Below are 27,215 nucleotides of genomic sequence, written 5' to 3' on the forward strand. Positions count from 1 at the left end.
ATAACAGTGCAGGTGCAACCCCGCCGAACATCACGAGAGGCGCGAAAATCCCAAGAACTTTCATGTCGCTCCGTCAGTTCACCTGAGCGTGGGTGGAAAGGAGGATAGGATTTAATATTTATTCCGGAAAAAGAAGGCCGATAAGACGGCTTAATCATTTGGCGAACCACAGCCTCTTGTCCGGTCAACAGCCTATGTTGAGTATAGGATTATTTAGCCTGTTAGTGGTTTTCAGATGCACGGACTTGATAGTGAAGGAAGCCGTAACTGACCAGCGGTTACGTGAACCACCCTTCGTCGGCGAGGAGTTCAGCAACCGCTCGAAACATAATTGTCTCAAACGAACCTATGCCGGGCAATCTGAGGCGCGGTGCCAAGCGCATTCTTAACGCTTAGCACGATGCGCCTCACTATGGCTTTCGCATATTATACGCACCCAGCACTTCTAGTGGGTAACCATGCCACGGTGCCTTTGACCTATCTGTAACAAATCCTACTGGGCATATTGGACTGCGATGCTCCTGGCAAATAAGTTAACATATGACAACACTTAGGCTTAAATAAACGTTTATTGAAACGAGAACATATTATAAAATAATAAAACAACTATCTAGTGCTCTAATGGAATGAAGATGAAGCGACATAGGTACAGAAAATTGAACAAGAACAATTACAAATAAAATATTTATCATAAAAACGTGTAAAAATCACTAGCATTTTACTACAATAAAATATTTATCCCGCAAAAGTCACTCCACACATGAACAGCAGTAGCATGCAGAAGTTCAAAGAAAAAAAGTTGTCAGCCTCCAGTCTAGAATTTTTAATTGTGGTAATAAAATCATTGCCCATGATAAATCACTTGCTTTAACCACATATAAATAAGGCAGAGGTCCACGGTTAATAATACTTGTGGTAAGGTGAACCAATTGTACACAGTACACAAGTTGAAATTTCAGTCATATAATAAATTAAATCAGAAAAGAAGATACAATTTGACTAGGTAAATGGTAATATTTTGTGAACATATAACAACTACGGTATAGTCAGGGCCAAACAAAATAGTGTTTCCGTGCATTTTTCACTCAGAATTATGGTAATGGTAACAATCGCTATGAAAACTACGCCAAAATTAAGTGAACCAATTAGCAAATACATATTATCGAACATAAACCATGAATAATTTTTTCTCAATGGCCCAAAACATTATTTTTTTAAATTTCAGACAATTTTCCGATTACAATTTCAAGCCTATCTTCCAACAGAAAAAATCTACAACAAAATCTGCTGCTAACAACGCAATTGAATCAAAAAAATCGAATTGAGAATATTCAATTTTGGTAATAACCAAGTTGGTATATATAATCCCGCCATATAGGAACAGTTAAAATATTTCAGTGCAATATTCTCAAATGATAGCTCTATCACATGCTTCAGTATTGTCCATATCCTGAGTGTATATCAGGAGTTGTAGGTCTTTGTTGCATGGAATGCATATGATGTCTTGCTTCAATTTCTGATTCATACGGGTTGTATGTTGGATCGTACCTGAAATATAGAATTAGCAATAATGCTTAAATTAACTGTAATTTTGATTAGTTGTTTTTCGTATCGAGTACAACGCTCCATAACAATATTGCTAGTCTAAAATAAATTGACTGACTAGCATTCATTTGCTAGTATCGGGCATATTCATTTGAAAGTAACATTACTCATTTTGGGCCCATTTTATACTGATAATTTTGGGCCCATTCTGTGTGATGTATAATTTCGACAAAAATATTTGCCATTGCATTTCACTTTATGTATGAACACACTTTACCACAAAAAATGTATTTTTGCTTCGCTTCCCATTTTGCTAATAAATATTTATATTAATCGTAGACAAGGATAAAAATGGGTGCTCCCGAAGTATGCGAACCAAGATGGCGGACATCGGAACGTAACATGGGTAACAGGTTAGGGTTAGGCGATAATTTTTTTCCAATTTCCCTATTTTAGTCCTATTATCAGTTCGAAGACTAGCCAAGAGCCTCCCGTAGTATTTATACCTAAAATTATGGCCTAACTCTAACCTAGGCTAGTACACATATAACATTCCGATGTCCGCCATCTTGGTTTGCATACTTCGGGAGCCCCTAAAAATGTATATATATTCATAGGTTATGCATCGAGCAACCTTGTGTAGTGGCCTAGTTTTTGCTTATTCTACCATTGAGACTGGAGATCTCGGAATAAGTCCTGCTAAGTTCATTTTTGAATGAGATCCCACTCAATCAAGATTTAAAAAATATAATAAAAGTCTGACAAAACAATGCTTGTATTGAAAGTGAAAATGAACCAAAGTTGGTAATGAACCAAAAGCTCAAATAATTGAATCTAAAAATAAGATTACAAATAGCTTACATGGCAGAAGAGCCAGTTGGCATCAAATTTCTGAATGAAGCTGCCATCATTGCATCTTCCATCAATTCAGGATTTAATTCCCCATTCCCTAACATCATGTCTGTGAGAGAAAACAAGAATGCCAAACTGACTCTCTCAACAAGCAGCAGTTTTAAAAAAGCTGTTTTTAATGTCTAAATGATACACAAATCCAGAACTTTTTTGTGAATTAATTTTTTTAGGGCAGCGAACCATCTTATTAGGCTAAGATTTTATGACTCCATGTGGCGAATGATTTTGATAACACAGATTTATAATATCTAATATCATTTCAAGTCTTTTGGAAATCATCATTTGCAACATAAGTTATATATTATATATATACAGAAAGAGAGAGATTTATACATAAAACTGCTCTAAATGAATGACGGAAAATCTGGCTGCTATTTCTCAAAGTTCTTTGTTAGTTACATCAAAAAAATGTGTAAATGTATAATGTATCGCTATGAAAATACTGCCAATGAGTGTATTCGATTTTATCAAGAACCAATTTAAAAGGTTCTGACTGAGGCTCACATTGCAATGATAATCCAATTTGTTTAATTAACTAATTTAGTGCAACTAGCCACAGAAAAAATTGGAACAAGACTGAATGCTGCAATTGCAATTGAGATTACGAGTTCAAGAACCGTATTTGGCAAGCATGTCAGTCACAGGAATGTACTTATTTAAATACTGTGATATTTTACAATCCTATCGATGAAATAATTTTGGTCTAAAAATATCCAAAATGTATCTGTTGTACACCAAAAGTACAATATTTAGAATAGTGTACTGGGTACAATCCTGATTTTACAACGAAAATGCTATATCTTTTTCAGTTTCATGAATTTTGAGTCTTGTTTTAAACAGGCATTTCCAAAACCAAGTAGGAAATTCAATATTTCTGGTGAGGAGATTTTATGCATGGGGACGTAGCTATGAGAAATAGTTCATCAACTACAACAGATAATTGAGTAAATTATATACAATTGTATAGCTTAGCATAAATTAAACAAAAAAATACACGCTTAATATAAACAATCTCCACCTGGTTCGTAGTACAGTTCAGGATGGTTCAAGATATCTTCTTCATGAATGTATGGAGTATATGGATCATCAGCATACATATATTCATCATCTTCATCTTGAAATTGTTGATTTTTGATCATATCTATCCATTGTGAATTATGCCAATGAAATTTGGAAACTCTGATCTTCTCTTCCCATCCTTTGTCAAATTCCTAGAAGATATAGAATAAATGAAACAAAGGTAAGCTATGCAGGCAGGCATATCCATGACTGCTAGATTTATGATAGCTATCTTTTTTGAAAATATTTTCCCAAAGGTTACACTCGGCTGTAATCACTAAGAATTGGAGGAGAATCATGGGAGTAAAGTTAGAAGGAGTAAAGTAAGGGACGGACCATCACTAAAAAATTGACAGCAAATGAAAATATATAAATTTGTGGTGGTGCATTACGTGCCTGCAAATCCATGATTAAATGATTTGATATTCTAAAATCTAGAATACAGTTTACGATTAATTTTGATGAATCTATGTTGTAACAAAGTCATAGTAAATACCCAATTTTGCAGATTTCGCCGATAAAAAAAATCCACTCTAGAGAAAATCCCTAATTTAAAGCCTAGCATATCATAGTTAATTGATTACTATGACTGGCACATCTGCTAAATTGGTAGCAAATATTATTTATTGATCAAATTTTATTAAGAATGATAATAAGTATTGAACACAAAACCGAATATTGATTTTAAAAGTAGGTTGTTTTCAAACACAGCACAATACTGTAATAAAACACATTTAAGATACTCAATCGCCACAATAATCAACTTAAATTTACTGTAGACAAAATGGACCTATTAACTGTTTGCAGATATTGTCTTGGGGGTTACAGTAGTTGCAAATATGAGTGTCTCCTTTCTAAATTTTCTCTGCGTTCAAATGGGGCAATTTGCTGAATCTGAAATTTTGCCAATTTTGAAAAATAAAACCACCAGGAAAATAATAAACATATAGTTTCACTACATTCACACTGATTTTTTCCAGGCATGCTTAGTAATTATGCTGGGTCCAATTAAGGAATAAAATCAAGAATAAAAATTAATTAATTACCATGATAATATCAAGTGTGGCATCACAGATTTTCCTGATCTCATTGTTTCTGTCATGAAGCAGGTCAAGCAGATAAGATGGTGCCTGGTGAAAAGAAAATAATTAAAAAATGTAATGTTATATTAGTAAAACTTAACTTAATAACATTCGTGTCTGACAAAATAGGACAGTTGAGAATGGCATGAAAATATCGAGATATCTTTCATTTGCATTAACAATAAAGCTGATATGAAACTACGGTATTATATTTCACTAGAATTCAATTTTTGACAATTTTTTTTCTTATTTCTTGTATTCCTTATTAGTTTGCATTGTGAAATAAACTATTGAAGACTATGATCTCACCTGAGTTTCCTCTACAATAACATTTCTTGTAACCTCATGCCAGATCATTTGATAAAACACATAAACAATCTGTAATACTATTTCATCGTCCTCTTGTTTTTCTAAACAAAATGTATAATCACTTTTAAATAATTAACTACCAGAGAATCTTGTGTAGCAAACCTCATGAATATTCACAGTGAAAGGTCTATATTTACAATTAAATGAGGAAACACAGGTACAATCTGCAGTATAAACTCTTAATTCTCTGTTTCGACGAGCTTCAGTTTAAAGATTTGTGAGTGAACTTGATTATCTGAACTAATTTTATCTTGAAAAAATCATCATTAAAATACCATGAATTTTGTTTTAATTAAGGTTTTTAGATATAATGGTACTGCTAAAGTTGATTGAAAGGCCATATCCAAATAAGCCCACAAAATTAATCATGAATGAAAATCCAGTAAAATACAACTTATTACCATTCAATAAACTGATCAAAACTTGAACAATTCCAGATTTAGCCAATAATGCAGCACAGTTGTCATCTATTGCAACAGTTCCGATCAACATCACAGTTTCTAATATAAGGTCATCAGCAACATCAACTAGAAGATAAAACATAAATTGTAAACCTAGGCATTAATAAGTTTATGCTGGTTTTTCTCCAGAGGTGGCACCATATTAAAAGATCCCGAACTAAATCATTAATTTGACCTAAAATGCATTAAAACTTTTTAGCATGTTCTGAAACTACACTTGAGGCAAAATGTTCTCAGATTCCATTTATATACTATTTGTTCTGTCAAGTTCTTTGTATTTTGCTACAAAATAAATAGAATTGTATAATACCGAGAGACCAATAATCCATAGCTGTATGAAGAATTATATTGTTGATTTAAATACATTAAAATTGATCATTCAGTTCAGGGATAATAGTAGTCACCAGTTAGTTTAATATACTCGAGGAGAAAAGTCTGAATTTTTAACAAAACATTAGTTACATGAGTGCTTACATGATTAGTTACACTATGATGATGAGCATAAGAATTTATATATGATCATCGAACATTGGGCTGGAAGTTGAAGGGTAATAAGCTGGTACAACTGTATTTCTAGTGATCATGTTAGAAATAAAATATTAGAATAAAATAGAATACCTCCAGATATGATGCGTTTTATATAAGGAACGAGTTTATATTCTTCCAAAACAAGTTTATAATCAATGTTTGCTAATGTTAAATTCGATAATGTTCCAGTGCATTCAATCACGAAAGCTTCATCTTTTGAAGTTGTGATTGCCTTTGCTAAAGCACTGATGAATTCCTGAAACAAGTCATAAAAAGTTGGATTAGGAAATTAAATTTACGTCCATGATCTGGTGAAATATCTAGGCTTTCACCAGTGTTGTGAACTCAAACTTTAATCTTTGTAGGGCTTATAAATATAAAAATAAGAGTCATTTTTTCAAACTCCCCAGAGCCAGAGCTGAATTAAATACTGTGAATTCTTGAACGGTGACAGAGAGATGACTCACCAGTTCTGACTATACAATTATTACGAAATTTTACCAAAGAAAAAAGTTAAAGATAAAATGGCCAACTCATATGGCAAAAACAAGGCCTTTTGTTTGGTCACCAGTATAGGCTGGGTATGGATATAGCCACCATATTAAATGGTACTAATTCATAGATGTGATTGGAAAAAGATATTCCTAAACCCAATCAAACAAAACGCGATGTACATTTCCAACGCACCATCCAACTTTAAAAATTTCTTAACTTGTAGGGTAAAGATGCTGGTTTATGTATTACTCAAATAGTTGAAGCGTCACAGAAATATTCAAACATGCTAAAAATGATAGATATAAAGGCAATTTCAACAACTATTATGTTACATACAATAAATTTTTGTTTTGTAGGTCCAGCATGTTCTGACATATTTCTGATCATTTTCATCATCAGAGTGTCTTTGAATTTAAAAGCTCTTTTTAAAAGAACTTTTATTCCTCTACCATTGATGCATTCACTAATAACCTGAGATATAAAAGCAAGAAGTTTATTAGAAATTCGTAGAACAATTTAGTTTAATCGAAGTTGTCTTAAAACATGACGATGGAATTTAAAATTGGTGAAAATTAGAAAATCAAACATAACCAAGAAAAAAGGTTAATTAAAATTTAACTTTTTTTTACAAAGTTTTTGTACAGTAAATTATTTCAAACTGGATAATTATCACAATTATGCTGCACAGAGGATTGTTCAAGATATTTAAAATCTAAATAAATTAAACTCAAGCCATTTACATATTCTAGTACACTTAAAATGATGAATTACATGAGAATATCAAATAAATTTTAAAGTTTAATACCAAAGCATAGAATCTTACCTGAGTATTTTTCTTGTCTGTTGCAATATTAATACCAAGTGACACCAATTCAATATCTGCTCTCTCATCTTTGCATTCCAATATAAATTTGATCAGCTGTAAAACATGAGAGAGCAATAAAGTTTTTTTTTACAACCAATAAGATACACAATATTCAAAAAGAAATAATCACACAATTTACTGAGAAAGCTGCAAAGAACCAAAGCTGGCTGTCGTGCAGCAAACCCAAGTGATAGTGAAGTGATAACGATGTGCAATGATAATGCGATAATGCCCATCAAATAAAAAAACAAATACCACTCAAAGAGAACTAAAAAGCCACAATGGATATCAGGGCTTTTCAAACCGGAGGTTCCAAACCTCACGGTGGGTCGCAAAAGGGCTCCATGAGTGTCGTCGTGATAAAATCTTTTTGGCACTAAGTTATGTTGTCGATTGATCAAATTTGAAAGATTTGGAACCAGTACTGAGACTGACCATCACTGGAATCAAGCCAAGATTCCCTCTTTTGTGCAAAAATATGCACAAAAGGTATTGTCAAATTTATAGTTCCTGAGAGTCGCAAAAAATTGGGATGTACCAAGTGCTGTTAAAAATACAACGAACACTGCTATATATGACTCAAGTTCATGTTCCTTGTCACTGAAGAAGGAAGAGAAGCAATCAATTAAAAAAGTTTATGTTAATTAATTCCTTACTGTTGGAATACACTTTGTATCAGAAAACAACGATCTTGCTTGTTCATCCATAGTCAGGTTATAAAGTATACATATAATAGCAACACGATGAAGTGGGTTACCTAAGGAAAAATAATATATTTAATTACTTTATGGAGAAAGTAATAAGTGTTGGATATGGATATTGTTTAGCCATGTTGCGAGTGAATTACATATTTTGACAGTCCCAAGCATGATCGATCTCTGTATATATGTGGTTGTGTGAAACAGCCTTGATTATAAATTACTATAGGTCTTAAATGGCAAATCACAGGGTGCTATACGCTCTTTCTTATTCTGTTAGTGCATAGCACCCATATCTCGGAGGGTGTAATAAATTGAGTACGAAATGCTGCACTGGCACATATTGAAAACCAACTTCTGTAAATATGTATATTTTAGAGTAGTAATGTTTTTATTTCGTCGTAAAAAAGATGCAACCACAATTTACTTTAAACACGAGTAAATTAATATAAGAAAGACATTTTAGATTCTCGTAGTTATTATGAATTGAATATTTTAGGCGACAGAGAAGTCATTATACACTGAAAAATTTTGCTTATCCAACGTAATTGCAGTGGCTTTTTCAGGAAAATGTAAATTTTCAATTTTAAACCCTCCCATTTTGGAAATCCTGGCTGCTCCCCTGTGTATATTTAAGACATTTACACTTATATACAGCAGCACTAGAAATTTAACCATATAATTTAACAAATTTAAGAGAGATAACATGATTATGCATATTCAAGGCCTATAATGATTTGGAAACTGTATTCACCATATGTGACTGATGTATATTCAAGCACAAGTCATGCATAATTAATGAAGCATTGATACAAATTGGGATATATCAACCTTGTAATAAAACCAGTCTATTGATTTTTATATCAATGACAGTAACATCTGTTTCACTTATCTATACAACACTAAGCTGTAATAGTTGTAGAATATATCCCCTATGTTTTCATTTTCGAATTCAACATTCTATACACAGGGTGTCCATAGAGTCAGCCCATTCACAATTTCAATTTTGTTGAGATGCCAGTCTTCGATATATCTTAACCAGCTTTCTTGTTTTTTAATCACTATTATTTGTTTTTTATCATCAAGTATTTTTATTTCATTTAATACATCTGTGAAGGCCAAAACAATATATATTTATAAAGTATCGATAAATTCCCTCTGCAATTCTAAAAAAGTTCAAGACTTTATGGGCACCCTATATTTAAAAATATATTTTGTTTTGTCATGCTAGATTTAGCTGAAGATAAGTTGAATAATTTATTTCGAACGCCGTCACAATACAAACACACAGAGAAAAATTATCAAAATTCTTGTTTTTAACATGAAATACATTACATGAAAATAATTATATCAAATAAATAAATATTAGTAAATGCCAAATTACACAACAGGCCTTCTGAATAGATTTTTCGCAGAAATTATGTGATACATACTGGTATATTTATACTAAATTTTTTAGATTTTAAAATCCATTCCAGAGCTAAAAATGACAATTTTTTATTAGTATTCTGTATCCAATATATACCTAATTTTGAAAATGTTTGATTATTAGTCTCTATTTGACAATCATGATTCATAACCACAAAATGAAGTCCTCACCCAAGATTCCATCTAGTTTAGGTATGAGACCAGACTCCATCATTTGTTTTCTGATATCTTGATCAAACGAAAGATTGAGCAGAAGACGTAATGCAACGTTCAATAAATCTTCATTGCTCGTCGGAATAAGTCTGACCAGTGATTTTACCACATTTTTATCCCTCTGAAAAACACAGTTTTAATTTGTAATTCAAAAAAAGTTTGGGGTTATTGTCAAATATTTAACTAACTTGATTATCGGTATGTGAAAACGTTTATTCAAAATCAGTATAACTTGAATGTACAATTTTTCACTGTTTCAAAATAAGGACTCACTAAAGATATTTATATACAGTTCAAATTAGTTGTACTAAAGGAACTAAAGACCTTTGAAGAAACCGTAAGTAACTGCAGTCAAACGCGGAAAATTCTTAGAAATGAAAGAGTCAGGACAAAATATCTCAAAATTTTAGAAAAAAAATAATTTTATCTCGTATTAGACATACAATTTCGATCACATTATATAATTATTTTGTAACAAATACCACTATTGTGGTGATGTGTAGCTATTTGTTTAGGTATTTGTATAAAAAACAAGACTATTTGAGTCTCACCATCTCATTTTTGTTTTCCAAAAATATCGACAATTTTTTTAAGAAGGAAACAACAAGAACTAGCAATTCTGGGTTATCCCTTGTTTCCAATGCTCTCACAAGTATGCCAACAATTCCACGTTTCTTCATTTTGACTTCAACAGAAGCATCTTCTGACAGATTCAACAGGAGGTAGAATCCAACTGAGAAATAGAAATTAAACAAATAGGCTTAGGGCTGAATACAATTCTAATATCTTTCAAATAATGATTGAATTGTAGGATATTTGATATCACTGTATACAAAGTGGACCTATGAGATTTCAACAATAGATCTATAACTGACATGGCCACACTACAACCCACGGGCCAAATCCGGCCCGTTGGGTACTTCAATCTGGTCTGCCTGATGCTGCTACAACCTAACTAAAACCAAATTTTGATGTTTTAGCTAAAAAATAGCTCAAGGAATTTGTTGAAATTGCGATTTAATTTAGTTTTGGCTTATTGTTTTTCACTTTTGCTTTTGTACCACTGTAAATATTGTTCATAAAAATTAACTTTTTACGTCACACTTACATGGCCCGCCGATTTAGAAGGGCAAAATTTTTGGTCCCTGGTCCAAAAACCTTGCCCCCCCTCCCCTGAATTCTGAATTCTATAATCTGCAATGCTAACACAATTAAAGCTTTGACCATTAGCCCTCGTCCCACAAAAAGATTGGTCTTGGTTAGCAACGTGGTCAATCCATACCCAGTATTGTAGCACAAATTTAATAGGCCTAAACAACAACAACATATTCATATCAGAATATTACACAACCAAGAAATTACGGCACAACAAAAATCATCAAATTTAATTTCAGTATCACCCTAAGTCTACGTTTCCTGCTTGTGTAAAGTTGATTCTAGAGTTCAGATACTCAAGAAACCAATCATTATAGATATCAGCCAATATATTTATTAATTTATTGTTCAGTCAAATCATCCAAACATCATGTCAGGCATAATGATAAAACAAGGAATTTTAACTCATATACCTCTTAAAAGTTGATCTTGTTTTTTAAGAATAGCTTCACATTTCTTCGCTGTTTTTTCAAACTCTTTTACAGCAGGATTTGATTTTGGAAGATTCGCTAGTAGAATTAGCAGTCAAGAAAAACTCTTATTAGCGGTTAAGTAAAGCAACACGACTCACAATATAATATTTCACAAAAAAAAAGAACCATTTAGAATAATCTGAAGTACCGGTATAAAACATTTTCCAATGATATTTTTATTGCATATATTTTATGTTCAAATTTATTGATTAAGGATATTTTGTTGTTTCTTTTTGTCCAATTCTTCGTTCCACATTTTATGTCGAGATAATTCATATTCTAATATGGACATGCACAGTGCTCCAATCTAAAACGACAATTTGAAAGCAAAAATAAGTAAAAGATTTAATCATATGGAAGGTGGAATTTAATTAAATAACATATGAAATGACGAACCTTGAAATGTATAATAACTCCATGAAATTGTGAAAAAGTTGAAAAACAAAAATAAATATATATAATATTTGTTGAAAGTTCGACACTCTTTTTCCAATCTTCTCTGAGAACACGAGCAAGTGCACCAAGAACTGTTTCTATAAATAAAGAGAACAATTAGTTAACTTGAAAAAACATCGCCAAGCATTATAAGCAGAACACGTAGCAAAAAAGATTAAAGACAATACACTCAAAGATTGCATGTCTAAGAAACTGACGCGGATTGTTACTGAATATCCAGGGAAATAAATTAAAGAACAAGTAATTAAATTTGCACACAACATTGCAACCACACAAACAACATTTTCCTATAGAATGCAGTCTGATTATAACATATATCATGATATTAAAGTTGATACATCATGTAGCCAAATTGGGTAGTCCACAAAACTGGAGACTTTGTGAATTGCCCAAATTTATGTATCTGAACTGAAAAACTGGTTAGATATTTTCTCCCAATTTGGACTTGAAACCAGACGAGTAGTCATGGTTTGCCAAAAAAATGGGCAGCATTACCTTTTTTTCTATACCCTGGAATAAATATATAATAGAAATACGAATTTCTTCAAGCTTGGCCATCAACAAAAATCAGAAATAATCCAGTATTATAAGTACGAATATGCCACCATAATCAAGTGATTGTTTGCCTTAGAGAGAGATTATTCTTAGAGTAGGTATATTCTAAACACTCTTGAAATGAGAAGATATTCATGGATGCAAGAATTGAATAATATAAAAACCATAATAATGTGAGCCTTACCATTCTGAAGCAGTTCTTCAAGGTTGTCTGGGTTACGTGTCAATTGTAGTAGCAGAGAGGACGATCGAATTTTTTCTGGAATATCTTCATAAAGAAGCTCAACATAATTATCGATATCGTTTATGCTGGCTTGTTCACCATCTTCAATACCAAACATGCAATCTTCCACTTCAACATCTTGTCCAGTTGGTCGCAAGTCACCTGATGTTTTTTCTAAATAAATGAAGTTTCAACAAAGTTATTGGCATTGTACGCAAAAAAATTAATAAAGTTGAATAAAAAAAATTCATATTCTTGAAAGGCATGATGATGTAAATCCTGCATAAAATAGGACTTTTTAAATTATCTTGAGTTGAGAAAATCCAATAAAACAATTCAATCATAAAGTTGGGCGTTTGTCCAAGTTAACTTTTTTGCCCAAGAGGTATAATAATACGCATATATAAATATATAAGTTCAAAATACCTTTGCCGGGTCTTTTCTGCAGGTAGTAAAGCAATTGTTCCACTTCTGGAAGCTTTGATACATGAATTAATTTACATTTTTCAATTACTTCTTCAGCTAAAGCTGCTATGTCAGTTGTAGAGTTCAAACTCCGCAATCGAATTCTACAAGAAAATTAGGTTGATTAAGGGTCGACCCTTTCAATCATTCATACGTGAGAGCTAATCTCCTACAGCTAGTAAATTTTTTAAAATACGGATATCATGACCTTCTTTATAGAATTATTGAGTAGTGGTTTAAATTCAGGCATCCTCTTTAATATTATACTATTATAACGATTGTAGCAATATTGTTCAGTCAAAATATGACAGGCATCACTCTTACTCTAGAATCATATTTTACTGGTTTTTACAGCTATGGTTAGAAGTAATTTGTATTAAGAGCAGAATTATTTGAAATCTAGTGGAAAAATAATTTAGTTCCTAATCTTCAGCTATTACTTCCTACTTGTTTTAAAAATATCAAAACATTTGACCTTTGAACCTCCACCCAGTAACTGGACTTTACTAACTAGCTAATATAACAATCTCACAGCTTTGTTCCCTGCTTAGTTAAATAATGTTCCAATTCCAATTCTTCATCTTCTCCTAACAAACAATCAAAACTGTAGTGAACAATTAAAGCATCTAAAACTGGATGAACTTCAATATACGTGGAAGCAAATGACGAGTCCCTGGAATAGATAGGTATACACTCAACTAGTACTCGATCAAGATGCTATTTATGAGCTAACCATACCAATCTGAACTGAAATTACTGAAAAAAGCTAGGATGAAAATATCAAAATATGCTATTCTGTTTCTTTCAAAATGATAACTATTTTATTTTTCTGATAATTCTAATTGGAATCGATAGCTAACAATGAGCAGAAAATTGTTGACAGTTTCTCAGTAATCATCTTCTTATTCTACATTACTTGACAACACTGTGTCTGTAATACAATAATGACACACTAAGAGCTGTTTTACTTATAATGATAGAATGCTTACATGATTTTAAAACTCTTCTGAACTACTTAGAAACACGATCCAACTTGGTAATGCTAACTTTCCAAAAAACTGAATCAACAAACTTCACTTTAAAACAAATTGTAGTAACTGCAAAAAGATAATTTTTGATTCATTTGAAAGACCAAAAAGCAGTTTCTACGCACAAGAAAACATATTAAACTGTTTTGCAGTAAAAATTGGCAAATAAATTTCCGTCTGTTAATTTTCCTAGTCACATTTCACTGATATACTCATACAAATACAGAACAATACATATTGTATTTGTGACAGATCTAGACAGAGCTAATTAGCTATCTCCGTAAACTATTGATAAATCATGCCTTATAAGGTTGCTATATGGTTCTCGTATAAAAACAGGGCTTAACTGCTGCAATTGATGCTAAAAACTTATCTAATGCTAAACTAACAACAAGAATGGTAATTATATCAGTATGTAAAGACAATTGAATTACCGGTCCTTTATTGTCACGTTCCTTTATATGATATCTAAGGAGCTACTTTCCGGTTTAATATTTTCTACTCAATATATTACACCCTGGTGGTGAATATGGGATTCGAACCGTATGTTTTTCACTTACTGATTTAACTAATTCTCAGCTTTAAAAAAAAAAACACAGGCATATAAACATGCATTCAAATTCCAGATATACTATAAGCATTATATTGTCGTAAATGATTGTTTATTCTTAGTATAATAAATATGGTATGTTAATATTGAACATATTTTTTTTGGATCCTGGTAATGCCCGAGTTCTGCATATATAAAGGTAGAATTTAGGCCTGTCAAAGTGTTTGGAAAACTATGAAAAAATATAGAAAATAAAATTCTTTAATAATGAAAATTAAATACATTTTTTGAAATTGCTTTCTTTCACCGAGCATAGGATCACCAAGTTCTCCTAATATTGTTGCTTCCACTTCATAATTCACAACAAGTGCTTGTTCAGTTGGGTGAACGTCAATTGCCCCTCCTTTGACCTTGCTGTAAAATAAATACCCAATTCACAAAAGGCACTTTAGAGTGTAAAAATATGTAAATTTCTCAGGGGACAGTACATTTTAATGATGAGCATGACAAAAGCGTTTTCTGTAATTCGTAACTTTTCTAGGGTCAAATCGCCTTATGGATAATGAGATTCCGTAATAATCGCTGAAAGAATCATCGGAATGAACGATCAAAATAATCACTGAGTCCCATCCCGAATACAGAAACAGGGTGAGTGTCAGTGCCACCGCTAGGTTGGCACATTGGCGTTGAATCGTACTTGAATTATCAGTATGAAAATTGACCAGATACAATTATTCTACACCAAACAGCAGGCTTTATGCACTGTATATGATTTAAATCAGAAGTTCACAACACAGGAAAAACGTGCCTAATGTCATAAACTCGAACATGGCATGCCAATGATTTCTTGATTTGGTGAAAATAATTTGTGTATTTCTGTATTTAAGTATATGGAATTCTGAACTAATAATAGCAAATGGTTGAGTAGGTTAAACATGATTTTAAAAACTTTGGCACATGTCTTCATTTAAGATGTGCGCTCATGATTTAAATATTCATTCAATAACCATTTTTTTGGATTTGCAAATGTCTGAGCTGCAGAATGCACTTTTCTGTTTTAAATATAAAAACAAACTTTCATTTCCAGTTCTTGCTCAGAGCCAGCAGGGCAGAATAAACTCTACGTTAAATTAGTAATTTTACCAGTAAATGTTCCACCTCCAGACAACAGCTTACATCCATTCATGCAAAATCATGAATTCCTGACTACATATCTACAATCCCATACCGTACCCGCTGACCGGAAGCGCCCATGGTCTGGTAACTGGGCGAGATACTGAGATACATATTTAAATACCATCCTACCTTTAAAAGCTCACTTATTCTGACTTACCGTTTCAAATATCTCGCATCATCCGTCTGCATGTTCTCACCATAATCTTCAACGAACTCCACAATCGACAGATACAAGCAATATTAAGATAATAATTGAGCGCATACAGACGTAATTATAGCGGTTACACAACCTTTCACCCAAGTTGCGTTAGCGATAGAATGCCGAATTATTTGCGACAGATCAGAAATTCTGAATTACGTTTAAACATTTTTTATTAATTTTTTTTTTTTTATTGTAACTCATACATTTTATTGCAACCAATATTTCTTATAATATTTGAATAAAACAAACAAAAAAATGAGACCCGACAGTAATGTATGTTTACGCGACCCTTGACCCCATAAACATTTTTTCCTTCACTTCGCGCAAGATTTTTCTACGATTATGAAAATCATAGTGATAACATTTTTTTCAATATATTCAAAAAACTGTTTGATGGGTACGGGGAGACAGCCAATCAATTTTGACGCATACCGAGACTGCGGTGGTGTGGCTCGCCACTTTTTCTTCTTCCAGTATACTTTTTAGTTTGTTTTATTTGTATTGTCGGGTAATTTTGTGGTATCAGGAAATCGAAAAAGCTCTTAAAATTTTCTTACAATTTATTCTTGAAACATTACTTCCCGTGCACAAAATCGGCATGCCATTTGTAGTCTTCTTCTAAACTCAAACTTACTCATCATCCCATATTACAAGTGTTAAATGGTAAGCTGTTACTAGTAATGAGGCATTTGTAAGATTATACCTTCGGATTTATTATTACAAATGAATGAGAAGGTTTTATCAATAAAACATGTTAAAATACATAAGATACAAGATATGTAAAGTTACTGGAAGCAATGTGTTAGTAGTAAGCGCATCAGGCAGGAACAGAAACTTAGAAACAATCATACACAGCATTCAAATTGTGCAATGTTATTCAATATCATGAACAGCAATATCAACACCATCGGTAAAAGATAAATACTGTTAGTGTGGCAAGGGAAACTAACATCCTATTCTGAAAATACAATAAAATAAACAGAAAATATAAATCATAAGAAAACAAGCAATTACCCTGGCAATGTTTTCAAATCTCGCATTCAGTTTTTTTGCTATCGATGCCATGTGAAATTATAATAAACAAATTGCCTAAGAAAAAGTATGAAGAACAAACACAATGAATCAGTTATGATATGGCATGTAAAATTGTTGCATTTCAACTAAATACACAATGACACAGGAACATTGAATACGGGCTATGGCACTAAAAAAATCTTATTGATTTTCTAGAAATATATATATATTGCAAAAATCATCACAGAACGACCTATGTTGCACATTGGAAAAAATAGCCCCTAAAAGCATACATGATATATAAACAATTACAAGTACAGGTAACATAAGCAACGATTGTATCTAAAAATCAAAATGCTTCTGTGCAAGTTGAAAAACACGCAGTACTAAAACCAGCAGATCTCAAATAACTCCCAAAAGTATAAGTGTGGTGAAAAAAAAATGGCGAAGAGAAAAATGAAGAATTCACAGATTTGTAAGTGTGATTGTCACAAATACAACATTAGAGACAGGTACACCAACAAAATAGCCACAACACAAATAATGCTTTCAAGTGGCTTCCAGTATCATAAGGCACAATGGTTCAGGGAAGCTTAATCAATAAATCCCACTCACAAACAAATTAAATTCGAAAAATTACAAATCACATTGAAGATCATAAAGAAATTAAATTCCAAATTTAAACTGAAGAAAAGTGCAAAACATAATTGTACAGCAAAAGGCCATTGAAGGACGTTATAACATATAGGAATTTGACAAAATTGAAAAATACTTAAAATATTCTTATATGCTCTTTTTACCACTAAGTAAAAAATCAAATCGATTTGGAAACGAAGGGTGAAACGGATTTATATTTCACTACCACATACTTTTGATCATCTGGCACTATTCAAAGCTTATCAAAAACTATAAAATATTTGATCAAAAAAATTCATCTAGTTGCATAGTAAAAAGTTCACAATCCTGGCGAGGATATAACAATATATAGGTGCTCCCAGTGAGAAAAGTTTGCTAGTGGCAGATCCTGAAAATACAAAATATCAGTAATCTCAACTCATTGAAACAAATCATGTAATTTGAAGTATCTCTTAGTCTTGATTAAATAAGAGCAGTAACTCCCGACCAAACCTAATATGCTAAGAACTGAGTAGAGTAAAATGTAGCTTTCTAAAAGACAGCATTCTTAAGATACAAATATATTATAAACACAAATTTGCATTAGAATAACATACCTGAGTTGGCATAAGTTTGAACATACGAGGATGCGTATGGTAGTCCGTTACCAGCCCTGTTATAAGGAAGAACAGTCGCATAGAATGTTCTGTTTTCCTCAACTTGGATAGTGCATTCACTCTCCTCAAATAGGAATGATAGCTTCTTTTTTGAATCCAAATCTTTCAGTAGCACCTGTGTAACATTATTACTCAAGATAAGAGAATTAGTAGATTTGAAATGAAAAAATAAACTTCACATAAAAAAGCAGAAAATACCTTATAACCTAACAATGGTTCCTCTTCAGCTCTGCCTTCAGGAATATTCCAAGATCCATGTATAATCGATCCAGTAACTGTGAAATGAACATTTGTGAGAGGGTACCGTGGAGGCAACTTCCAAGTATGGTGATCAATCGAAGTTGATGTGCTCTTCCCTTTAATAAAAATTTCCTTATTAATGAATTTAATGACAGAGTTCTACTTACAATTTCATATTAAAAATAAATGCATCAGTGTATACAGAAAATATATATATATAGATTCTTACCCGACTTGTTTGCAGCTATCACTACAATTTTATACTTGGTATCTGGTTCTAAATCTTTAACGTCCAAAGCAGGTGGTTTAACTTCATAAAATTGCGAGCTGCCCTTAGATGTTAATATCACCTGAAAGTTTGAAAATTAAATGAATTTCATACAGATATTATAATATAATAATATTTATGTGTGCAATGGCCTAGCAGTTAAAGCCTTAGAGCAGTATTTCCCAAACTTTTTCGTTGAATTCCTTCCTTCTTCGTTTTAGTAACTTTATTCCTTCCTCAGTACGCATATAGACTCATTTCTTAAACTTTATTATTGTATCCTTAGCTAATGTTATGCGAAAGTCGCCCGTTTTTGAACAAAAATATAGAATATTAGTAATACTACAACGAACACAAATGAAAATTCCAACCCAATAGAATTCCTACCCAGCTGGAAAACGTTAGAAGATATCGGTGATTACTTCTGTGTGGCTTTGCTCGGAGCGTAATGTGTGAATAAGCAATGCAGAAAAAATCTAGGTCGACAAGACACTCGTACCACTATTATATGTTATATACCTCATAATGCTCAGCATTTTCAGAACCGTTCCATGTCACAAGGACAGATGATTTCCGGGAAGGAAATTTAGAATATAAATTTTCACAGATCAGATTTTCGATAGCATACGGTGGTGTCAGATTTTCTGAAACGAATACGATGAGTACAATAACAAGTGTGTAATGTATAGATGTCGGTGGCTGACCGAGTTTTTTCATATTGCCATAATGAAATATAGGGGCTCCCGAAGTATGCGAACCAAGATGGCGGACATCGGAATGTAATATGTGTACTAGGTTAGGGTTAGGCCATAATTTTAGGTATAAATACTACGAGAGGCTCTTGGCTAGTCTTCGAACTGATAATAGGACTAAAATAAGAAAAATTGGATAAAAATTATCGCCTAACCCTAACCTGTTACCCATGTTACGTTCCGATGTCCGCCATCTTGGTTCGCATACTTCGGGAGCACCGAAATATATTTGTAACTGAATAGCAACACATACAGCATTGATCATACAGTAGTGTACATCCTTTCACCCTCTTACCAAGGCGGGTGAATATGAAAGTTACCCCCTAGCCAAGTGAACTGCCTGCAAGATTTATTCACAAATTCAGGAAGTAATACAAGAATATAATAATGTCATAGGAAATAATATCAACAACTTATATGGAGCTCGACAATTATATGAATGAACAGTGAATAAACATTGAAATATATCAACGAGAAAACAGAAACAATATATGGTATCTATTCATATCAGTGATCACACATTTTGGTAATTTGCATTTTAAAATGTCGGGATTAAGTAATCAGAAAGTCTGTACAAATGAGAGGCCACTCCACTCAGAAATTAAGTCCATATATACATCGCTATTCTTAAATTTAATGAAAAATTGTTCCATTTGTTATTCAAATCATGGAAGCCAGGCACAATTAAAAGTTATATGCAGTCATGATAAGATGACATAGCCTGCCCTGGGTCATTCTTATTCTGTAAGATTTTTTTAAAGAGGGATAAATCTACTTTTCTCTCCAAGATCCATGTTTATTTTAATAAGATAATTGGTTATATTTTTTATAAGTATGTGCTGTTTATTACTTGAGTAGAACCAAATTGGTGACATTCAAGAATTAGCTAATCATAACAATACTTACCAATAATTGGCTGTGCTGTTGTCACTGGGGCAGTCATGTTGTCTTGTGTTGCAGGGGTCTTTATGTCATCAGGTTCATCTCCTGGTGGATTCAATATAGCAGGAGGTTGTGAGCCGCCACCTTCAGCAACATTCCTATGAAATGAAAATTGGTAAATCCTGAAATTGACATTGTTTGGATTTTTCATGATGATAATCCAAGTCAAAAATTCGGAAAGAAACAGGCAAACAGCACATAGTATTGACTATTGAGTTAACACAGCACAAGCTTTTGTTAATAAAGTTTCTTTTTTTTCAATCTGGAGTCGGTAGTTGTTTATTGGATGGCACAGAGTTTAATATCGAAATAGAAAATTTTATCTCTCGGTCCCGTTTTAGTTCACAGCAATAAAAAATTTATTCGATAACAATCATTTAGTCGAACTTACTGGGGAGCTTTTCGTACTGGTTGGCAACCTGAATCAATGTTTGGCTCCTCGGTTATTCCTGATGACGAACAAGAAGTACACCCCATTTTATGCCAGTATCTATACTCGTGGAACCATCCGCGGCAACACAGAAGGCATTCCATTTCATTGGTGCTATTGATCATGTAAATTCCTTGTTTTCCATGACTATTGACGCAATAAACCTGTTAAAACATAACAATTCTGAATAGGATTTTCTATAATTTCAACTGATATTAAATTTAGCTATATCAGCATATGGTACTTGTGAGTGACCATAGAGAACAGACTAGTATTGCAGTAGTGTACAAGGATTTTTAATATGAATAAAATAGCAGATTATGGGAATAAAAAATATATGCCTTACAACTTCATCCAACGGTTTCACGATACCAGCAATGCATCTGCCATATTCAGTCTCCATTTCGTATACTTTATCATCAACCCCAGTCTTCGGAAGTGTATTTGCTGTAACTGCAAGAATTGAATAGGAATTAAAAACTAACAAAAAGTCATTTTTTCACTAAGATGAACTTTAAAAAACATGTGATTTCGGGATATGCGATTTCTGACAAAATATACACTTTCAATCCAGCAATGCCGCCATCTACCAAAACCATTTAAAACACACAGTAAAATAAACATGCACAATATAAACTCCTTTTGGATTCGAATCGAACGGATTCAGTATGCCGAATTGCGATATCCCTACTTGTAACCCTGTAACGACGGGTCAATTCAGCAATTACGGCTTCCAGCACTATCAAGACCATGCATTTAAATCAGAGGTTCTCAAAAGGTGAGAGATGAAGACAATTTTTTGAGGTACGTGATGCTACCGTAATTAAAATAATATGTCTATGAGAATGGATCTTGCCCTCTTTATTTCATTATATTTACATTTCAAAACTTTTTACCTAATTCAATATTTCTGTTCCATTCAGATATTTTAAACATGTTTTTTGAATAAAAGTACTTTTGCATTAAGATTTTATTTGAAAATTGAGAAGATTTGCTAATGTTAAGATTAAGAATTTCTGGCTCTTAGACAAGCCATTTCAGTCGGTTGCGCTAACCCGTTGGAAGAGATACTCAGCAATGGCAGACAGGTAACTACCGCAAATGGTACTGCCAAGGTATCCCTATACAGGTAGACTGAAGGTACTAAAAACTGAAATACAATGAAATAAGTCATATATCATATCATTATCCGTGCATACCTAGTGCATTGCATAACAAAAAAATCAGAATTCCAACTTCAAAACTCGGCATCGTCATATTTATCCAGTTATTTGACACGAGAAGTGGAGATGCAAGATTATCCAGTTGCTGGAGCTATGATTTCAGCAGGGCTGCTACTTTTGTCTGTAAAAAAAAAAAAAAAATTGACCTCAAATGACAACTAGATTGGAAGACAAAACAGGCAAAAAATATCTCCAAATATGAAGTTACTAAATTTAATAAAAATCAACAAAACAAGAGAGTGTGCAAATAGGTCATTATATTACATTACAAAGTAGATTTCGAGGATCATTTGAAGTTGTTGCTACAGCTGTCAGAGGGATTTTTATATGTTTCTGCTTTACATATTTTTTTGAAATCGTAACAGATTCCTTATATGACGCGCAACATTGTTTATTTGGAATTGGTTTGAATTTAATGATGATTACTATTGCATTAAGTGAATCTGTCTTTCTGCTGTTTCTTAGTTTGTTTTTTTAAGTTAATTGCACAAAATTTTTTTCAACATCCTGACATCAGCATTTAAATGACATAGTACTGTGGTAACAGTGATGGCTTACAATGCTGTTGCCGTGTTATTGTTCCACTCTTATACTTTACGAATATAAGCTTTGTCTGTTTGTAGTTGACTTTCTGCAGTACATCCGTAGTCTTATGTTTCAGCTATTTTTGCAGTTATGTGAGATACTGACGATAATAAACTTTATACAATTATATTGCTCTCTCCAGTTTTGTGATAAAAATCCCTTGGATTTCATATCAGAGTATCAGGGTGCATGTTAACTAAATGCCGCGATTACTTCTAGTAGTCGTGGCACAGACATTTTTCAGTTTTTGGAGTCTGGTATAGTTTCAGAGTTTAGTACCACTGTACCACTGCACTTCTAGTTGGCCTGGCTCAATAACTTTTTCATACTTCATTCCTAATCCCCACCTGACTATGTCACGTCACTACGACGCCACAGTGGCGTAATACTGTAATAAATACCTTCAAAGAGTACAGATGGTCGTCCAAAACACGCAGACAATCACCGAAATCGAGCAAGCTAATTTTCTCTTCGCAACGATCCCGATATGAGAGAGACCGCTGGCATTAGTGAGTTTGGTATCGTCGGCGCGGATGCCATTTCGGACGATAGTAGCCATACTTGGCAAGTTCTATGACGTGATTGTGATGTCGTAGTGACGTACCGTAATTTTTGGATGACATAGTCAGGTGGGGATAGTTATGTGCAAGAGGATTGCTGGACTCCTCGCCACCGTCAGGCCGCAGGGTGGTTCATGTACCGTAACCGCTGATCGGCTATCCTCCATCATCAAGTCCATGCTTCCCAAAACAAATAACTAGACTACCGGTACCGTAAAAGCAGGTAACTTCCTATGCCTTGTACGGTACCGGTACCGTAAGTTGTAACCGCGTATGAAATTTCCAATCGGTCATATCTCGACGAAATCGCGTCATACTGTGCTTCTGGCAGTTTCTATAGTACCGGTACATCGTGCTAAGCGTTGGAATACGCTCGCCACCGCATCTCTGATTACCCTTCGTGGGTTTGCAGGTTCGAATCCCAAGCGGGAATGATAATGTGCGAGAGGATTGCTGGACTCCTCGCCGCCGTAGGGTGGTTCACGTAACCGCTGGTCGGTTACGGCTTCCTCCACCATCAAGTCCATGCTTCCGAGAACAAATAACTGAACCCACACCCGTCATGGACTGGTAACCGGACGAGCAACAGCATTAGTAGTGGTAGCCTAAAAGTCTCGTTGCGAGCAGCGCATTAGGAGCAGCGCATTACGCACAGTGATGCCGCATTAGGAGCAGCGCATTGGGCACAGTGAGGCCGCATTAGGAGCAGCGCATTGGGCACAATGCGTGGTCGCATTAGGAGCAGCGCATTGGGCACAGTGGGGCCGCATCAGGAGTAGTGTATTACGCACAGTCAGGATTGACAATTTACCCATCCATTTTACCATTGACGTTTTATAAACACCGATTTTCTTTATTTCCGTAACAATGATCAATCAACAAAATAGTAACAATGGAAATTTATGCGTCTGCTCAGACACTTCTTTTCTTCAGACAGATATTCAAGTATAGTTGTAAAAATTGCCTCGCATTCGTGCTTTTGCGTGTCATTTACCAGTTTGCAGTTGTGTTACTAAAAATATTTGTAAATCGAATAACTTAATTGTGATCATGCCTCCCGATGACAATAAGTTTAGCTGCAAAAATTAATGACGCATTAGGAGCAGCGCATTACGCACAGTGAGGCCACATTAGAAGCAGCGCATTGGGCACAGTGAGGCTGCATTAGGAGCAGCGCATTGGGCACAGTGAGGCCGCATTAGGAACAGCGCATTGGGCACAATGCGTGACCGCATTAGGAGCAGCGCATTGGGCACAGTGAGGCCGCATTAGAAGCAGCGCATTGGGCACAATGCGTGACCGCATTAGGAGCAGCGCGTTGGGCACAGTGATGCCGCATTAGGAGCAGCGCATTGGGCACAATGCGTGATCGAATTAGGAGCAGCGCATTGGGCACAATGCAACAACCTGGTCTGTAATTTAAGATTTTCTTTTTATCGTGGCTATTTGATGAAGATTTGGTGATATGTAATGTAGCCCCACTTTTTATGGGGTATTTCATACATCTCATTCAAAAAGGCTTTGAATAAGAAGTTTTTTTGTTGTATATAAAATTATTAAGTTGAATTGTATAAGAACGAATTCATCTCCTGATAAGGAGCTTCACGACTTCACCGTAGCAATCAGTCAGTAATCAGTAGTTTATTTTTTCACCACACATGAAATACACTAAATGCATACGGAATGTAAAAGAAAGCAAAAACGGATAATTCGAGGTGAAAGGAGTCGCGAAAACCAAAATTGGTTATCGAGCGGCGACACCTGAGCTAAAGTCTAATAAATGAATCATAAAACAATGAAAAAAGTCAAACAATAAATAAAAGAATATAAAGAAGTGAAAAATCGAGACGACCTGAATCCAAGAGACGCTCGAGACACAGAAAAGCAAAAACCAAAAACGACTCCAAGCACATATGTGCGAGTAACTATGGGAACGGCAGCAGGAATGCAGTACAGTGCGATGACAGGATACCGAACCGATATCGCAGCGTTATGGAATTGATAGTTATTTAACAGATTTTAAATATATCCCGGTAGGGATATTATGCCGATAACACGGCGTAATCATAGTTATAAATGTTTGCCAAGAGTTCGAATAAGATTGCATGAAGATTGCAAGTGCTGGGGTGCAAGAAGATTGCAAGTGCTGGGGTGCAAGAAGATTGCAAGTGCTGGGGTAAGTCGAATCGTCATTAATACATTAAAGATAAAAATTATTCTAATCTGTGAAAAACAGTTTAACTCAACAAAGTAGATGGGGGTAACAATAAATAGCGTTGTAAATTAGTAAGCATACCGCTTGGAATCGTTGAGAATATAGAATGAACACAATATGTGTATGAACAGATGGATGAAATACCCACTGCAGCACTGAGTATCAACAGTGCTATATATATACAAATTTCGAAAATGCAACAAAGCACAATAATAATAAAGTGGTAAATATGATAGCTTTTTACAAAAATATATACGAGATAGTTATTAAATTGTATTTGGTGAGAGACCAATATCAAGGATCATGAGTGTAGAACTGTTGAAAGATACTGCTAACACTATACGATTAGGCTATGAGCAAAATTGAATTACCATTGTATGACAAATGGCCATACAGTATAATATAGTGCAGAGCATGCACTATGGAAGTAGATGATAATAAAGAAGCAACTTAAAATTTACATGAAACATTCAGATTCACTTATTACAGGTACTGTCGACTCTGGGAGGTTGTGGACCTAGTCAAGTATTCTGCTGGCAGTGCCGAGGGAAAGTCAGTAAGCACGTCAAACAGATGTGCTGGAGAAAGACAGGTAGGATGAAAGCATGAATTTTTTATATTTTATTTTGAAAGTAGCATATGTGGAGTCACGTAAACTTTGGGGAATGTTATTCCAAATTATTACGCCTTTGTATTTCAGGGAATTTTGAGATTTGCTCAGCGAAAAGCGAGGTACAAAAAGAGCAAAGCTCTGAACAGGTGAAAATAGTGGATATTTGGCAACATTAACTGAAGACTATATGGAGAAGACATAAGATCCTGAAAACCTAGTCCGATAACGATAGTCAAAAACCCTACTTATATTTGTGTGGAATGACAATATGTCAATATTTTTGTTCATATACTATTACTTACGGTACTTCAAATATCACCATGAACTTAAACGCATACTTGGACGTTTCCGACGTTAATTTTTTTCCACCGATGAAAGAATGATCGTCGTGACAACGATCATTTCGATCCTCACCTGATTGAATTTTCTCATATGGTTCAATCAGTTGACCAAACGTGACTGAGCAATACGATTGTAATCCATTGACAGTTGTAAACATCAATTTGATGTTGCGCTGACACGTAAAAATGAAAAACCTGCTTGCGAATTTATCAACAACACAAGCGTGGGGCGGATTTATGTAAATGAAATACCATTGCGCACCATCCTTAATCTCACCAACGACTTTATTTCCTGAAATTAGATTTGGCGTTAAAACCTTTCTAAAAAAACAGTGCCAAGAAATCGAATTCTGTTGTTATAGGTGTACCCAGGAATATTCGCTATTAATTTACAAGGTGATATCATCTTTCCTTTATCCCTAATTGCAAATATATTTTCTTAACTTTGTTTATGTTTGATGTTTATGCGAAATAAATACAACATCTTTGAAAATGATATTTTTTTAATTATACAACATCACATAACAACGAAATTCAAAATACCATTTAATAATATTTTTTTATAATCACTTATTGTCATAACATATATTATATCAATTCTTTGCTTTACGTATATCTTTTAAGTTTATGCTCAGGTTTCTCAGCGCTGGAAGGAGGTTATTCTGATGCTCTTTAATTTGATTGACCATACGGCGAGCCCTTTTTTGAAATTTAGGCCCGTGTTCGCTTCCACCTTCATGCATCAAAACTCCAGCAGCGTGGACCATTTCGTGTATTATTATTTCCAATCTTTTCTCCATGC

The 27,215-nt window shown here is 33.9% G+C and overlaps 2 protein-coding genes and 1 long non-coding RNA gene across 9 annotated transcripts; 1 reads left to right on the forward strand and 2 right to left on the reverse strand.

Moving 5' to 3' along the window:
- Positions 1-550: 550 nt before the first annotated feature.
- Positions 551-16,078, reverse strand: LOC120344573 (kinesin-associated protein 3-like). 4 transcript variants are annotated; one of them, XM_039413858.2, is made up of 20 exons: positions 14,843-14,975; positions 13,972-14,079; positions 13,515-13,655; positions 12,944-13,086; positions 12,479-12,691; positions 11,680-11,816; positions 11,503-11,590; positions 11,224-11,322; positions 10,207-10,388; positions 9,614-9,776; positions 7,973-8,073; positions 7,275-7,370; positions 6,788-6,922; positions 6,047-6,212; positions 5,369-5,494; positions 4,908-5,008; positions 4,563-4,646; positions 3,476-3,668; positions 2,407-2,506; positions 551-1,548 (listed from the first exon to the last, which is right to left on the reverse strand). In XM_039413858.2, coding segments are annotated over exons 2-20 (2,385 nt in total). In that variant the 5' UTR covers positions 13,974-14,079; positions 14,843-14,975; the 3' UTR covers positions 551-1,433. The 4 variants fall into 4 exon arrangements, with proteins under 4 accessions (XP_039269792.2, XP_039269791.2, XP_039269794.2 ...); XM_039413857.2 differs by lacking the exons at positions 13,515-13,655; positions 13,972-14,079 and adding an exon at positions 15,894-16,074 and having other exon boundaries at positions 14,843-14,974; XM_039413860.2 differs by lacking the exons at positions 13,515-13,655; positions 13,972-14,079 and adding an exon at positions 15,704-15,810 and having other exon boundaries at positions 14,843-14,974.
- A 552-nt stretch (positions 16,079-16,630) lies between these two features.
- LOC120344989 (uncharacterized) lies at positions 16,631-23,755 on the reverse strand. Of its 2 annotated transcripts, none has more exons than XM_078112993.1 (10): positions 23,086-23,755; positions 22,076-22,220; positions 21,223-21,329; positions 20,838-21,040; positions 20,411-20,544; positions 19,272-19,396; positions 18,714-18,834; positions 18,443-18,600; positions 18,185-18,359; positions 16,631-17,976 (listed from the first exon to the last, which is right to left on the reverse strand). In XM_078112993.1, the coding sequence occupies exons 2-10, from the start codon at positions 22,131-22,133 to the stop codon at positions 17,888-17,890; spliced, it is 1,170 nt and encodes a 389-aa protein (XP_077969119.1). In that variant the 5' UTR covers positions 22,134-22,220; positions 23,086-23,755; the 3' UTR covers positions 16,631-17,887. The 2 variants fall into 2 exon arrangements, with proteins under 2 accessions (XP_077969119.1, XP_077969118.1); XM_078112992.1 differs by lacking the exon at positions 23,086-23,755 and adding an exon at positions 22,658-22,850.
- A 1,183-nt stretch (positions 23,756-24,938) lies between these two features.
- LOC144422965 (uncharacterized) lies at positions 24,939-26,911 on the forward strand. 3 transcript variants are annotated; one of them, XR_013475495.1, is made up of 3 exons: positions 24,939-25,420; positions 25,949-26,051; positions 26,160-26,911. It is a non-coding gene; the product is annotated as an uncharacterized LOC144422965 (long non-coding RNA). The 3 variants fall into 3 exon arrangements; XR_013475493.1 differs by having other exon boundaries at positions 24,939-25,395; XR_013475494.1 differs by having other exon boundaries at positions 25,949-26,911.
- The last annotated feature ends 304 nt before the right edge of the window (positions 26,912-27,215 follow it).

The sequence above is a fragment of the Styela clava genome, chromosome 5 (assembly GCF_964204865.1).
Source record: "Styela clava chromosome 5, kaStyClav1.hap1.2, whole genome shotgun sequence".
Taxonomy (NCBI): Eukaryota; Metazoa; Chordata; class Ascidiacea; order Stolidobranchia; family Styelidae; genus Styela; species Styela clava.

Coding starts and splice junctions, on each gene's coding strand:
- LOC120344573 (XM_039413857.2), bottom strand. CDS start 15,925: ATGCAGACGGATGATGCGAGATATTTGAAACG. Junction 11,591..11,679: donor GAGTTATTATACATTTCAAG/GTTCGTCATTTC, acceptor TTGTCGTTTTAG/ATTGGAGCACTGTGCATGTC. Junction 7,371..7,972: donor ATACAAAGTGTATTCCAACA/GTAAGGAATTAA, acceptor CATGTTTTACAG/CTGATCAAATTTATATTGGA.
- LOC120344989 (XM_078112993.1), bottom strand. CDS start 22,133: ATGACGATGCCGAGTTTTGAAGTTGGAATTCTGATTTTTTTGTTATGC. Junction 21,041..21,222: donor TGAAACCGTTGGATGAAGTT/GTAAGGCATATA, acceptor ATGTTTTAACAG/GTTTATTGCGTCAATAGTCA. Junction 20,545..20,837: donor CCAGTACGAAAAGCTCCCCA/GTAAGTTCGACT, acceptor TTCATTTCATAG/GAATGTTGCTGAAGGTGGCG.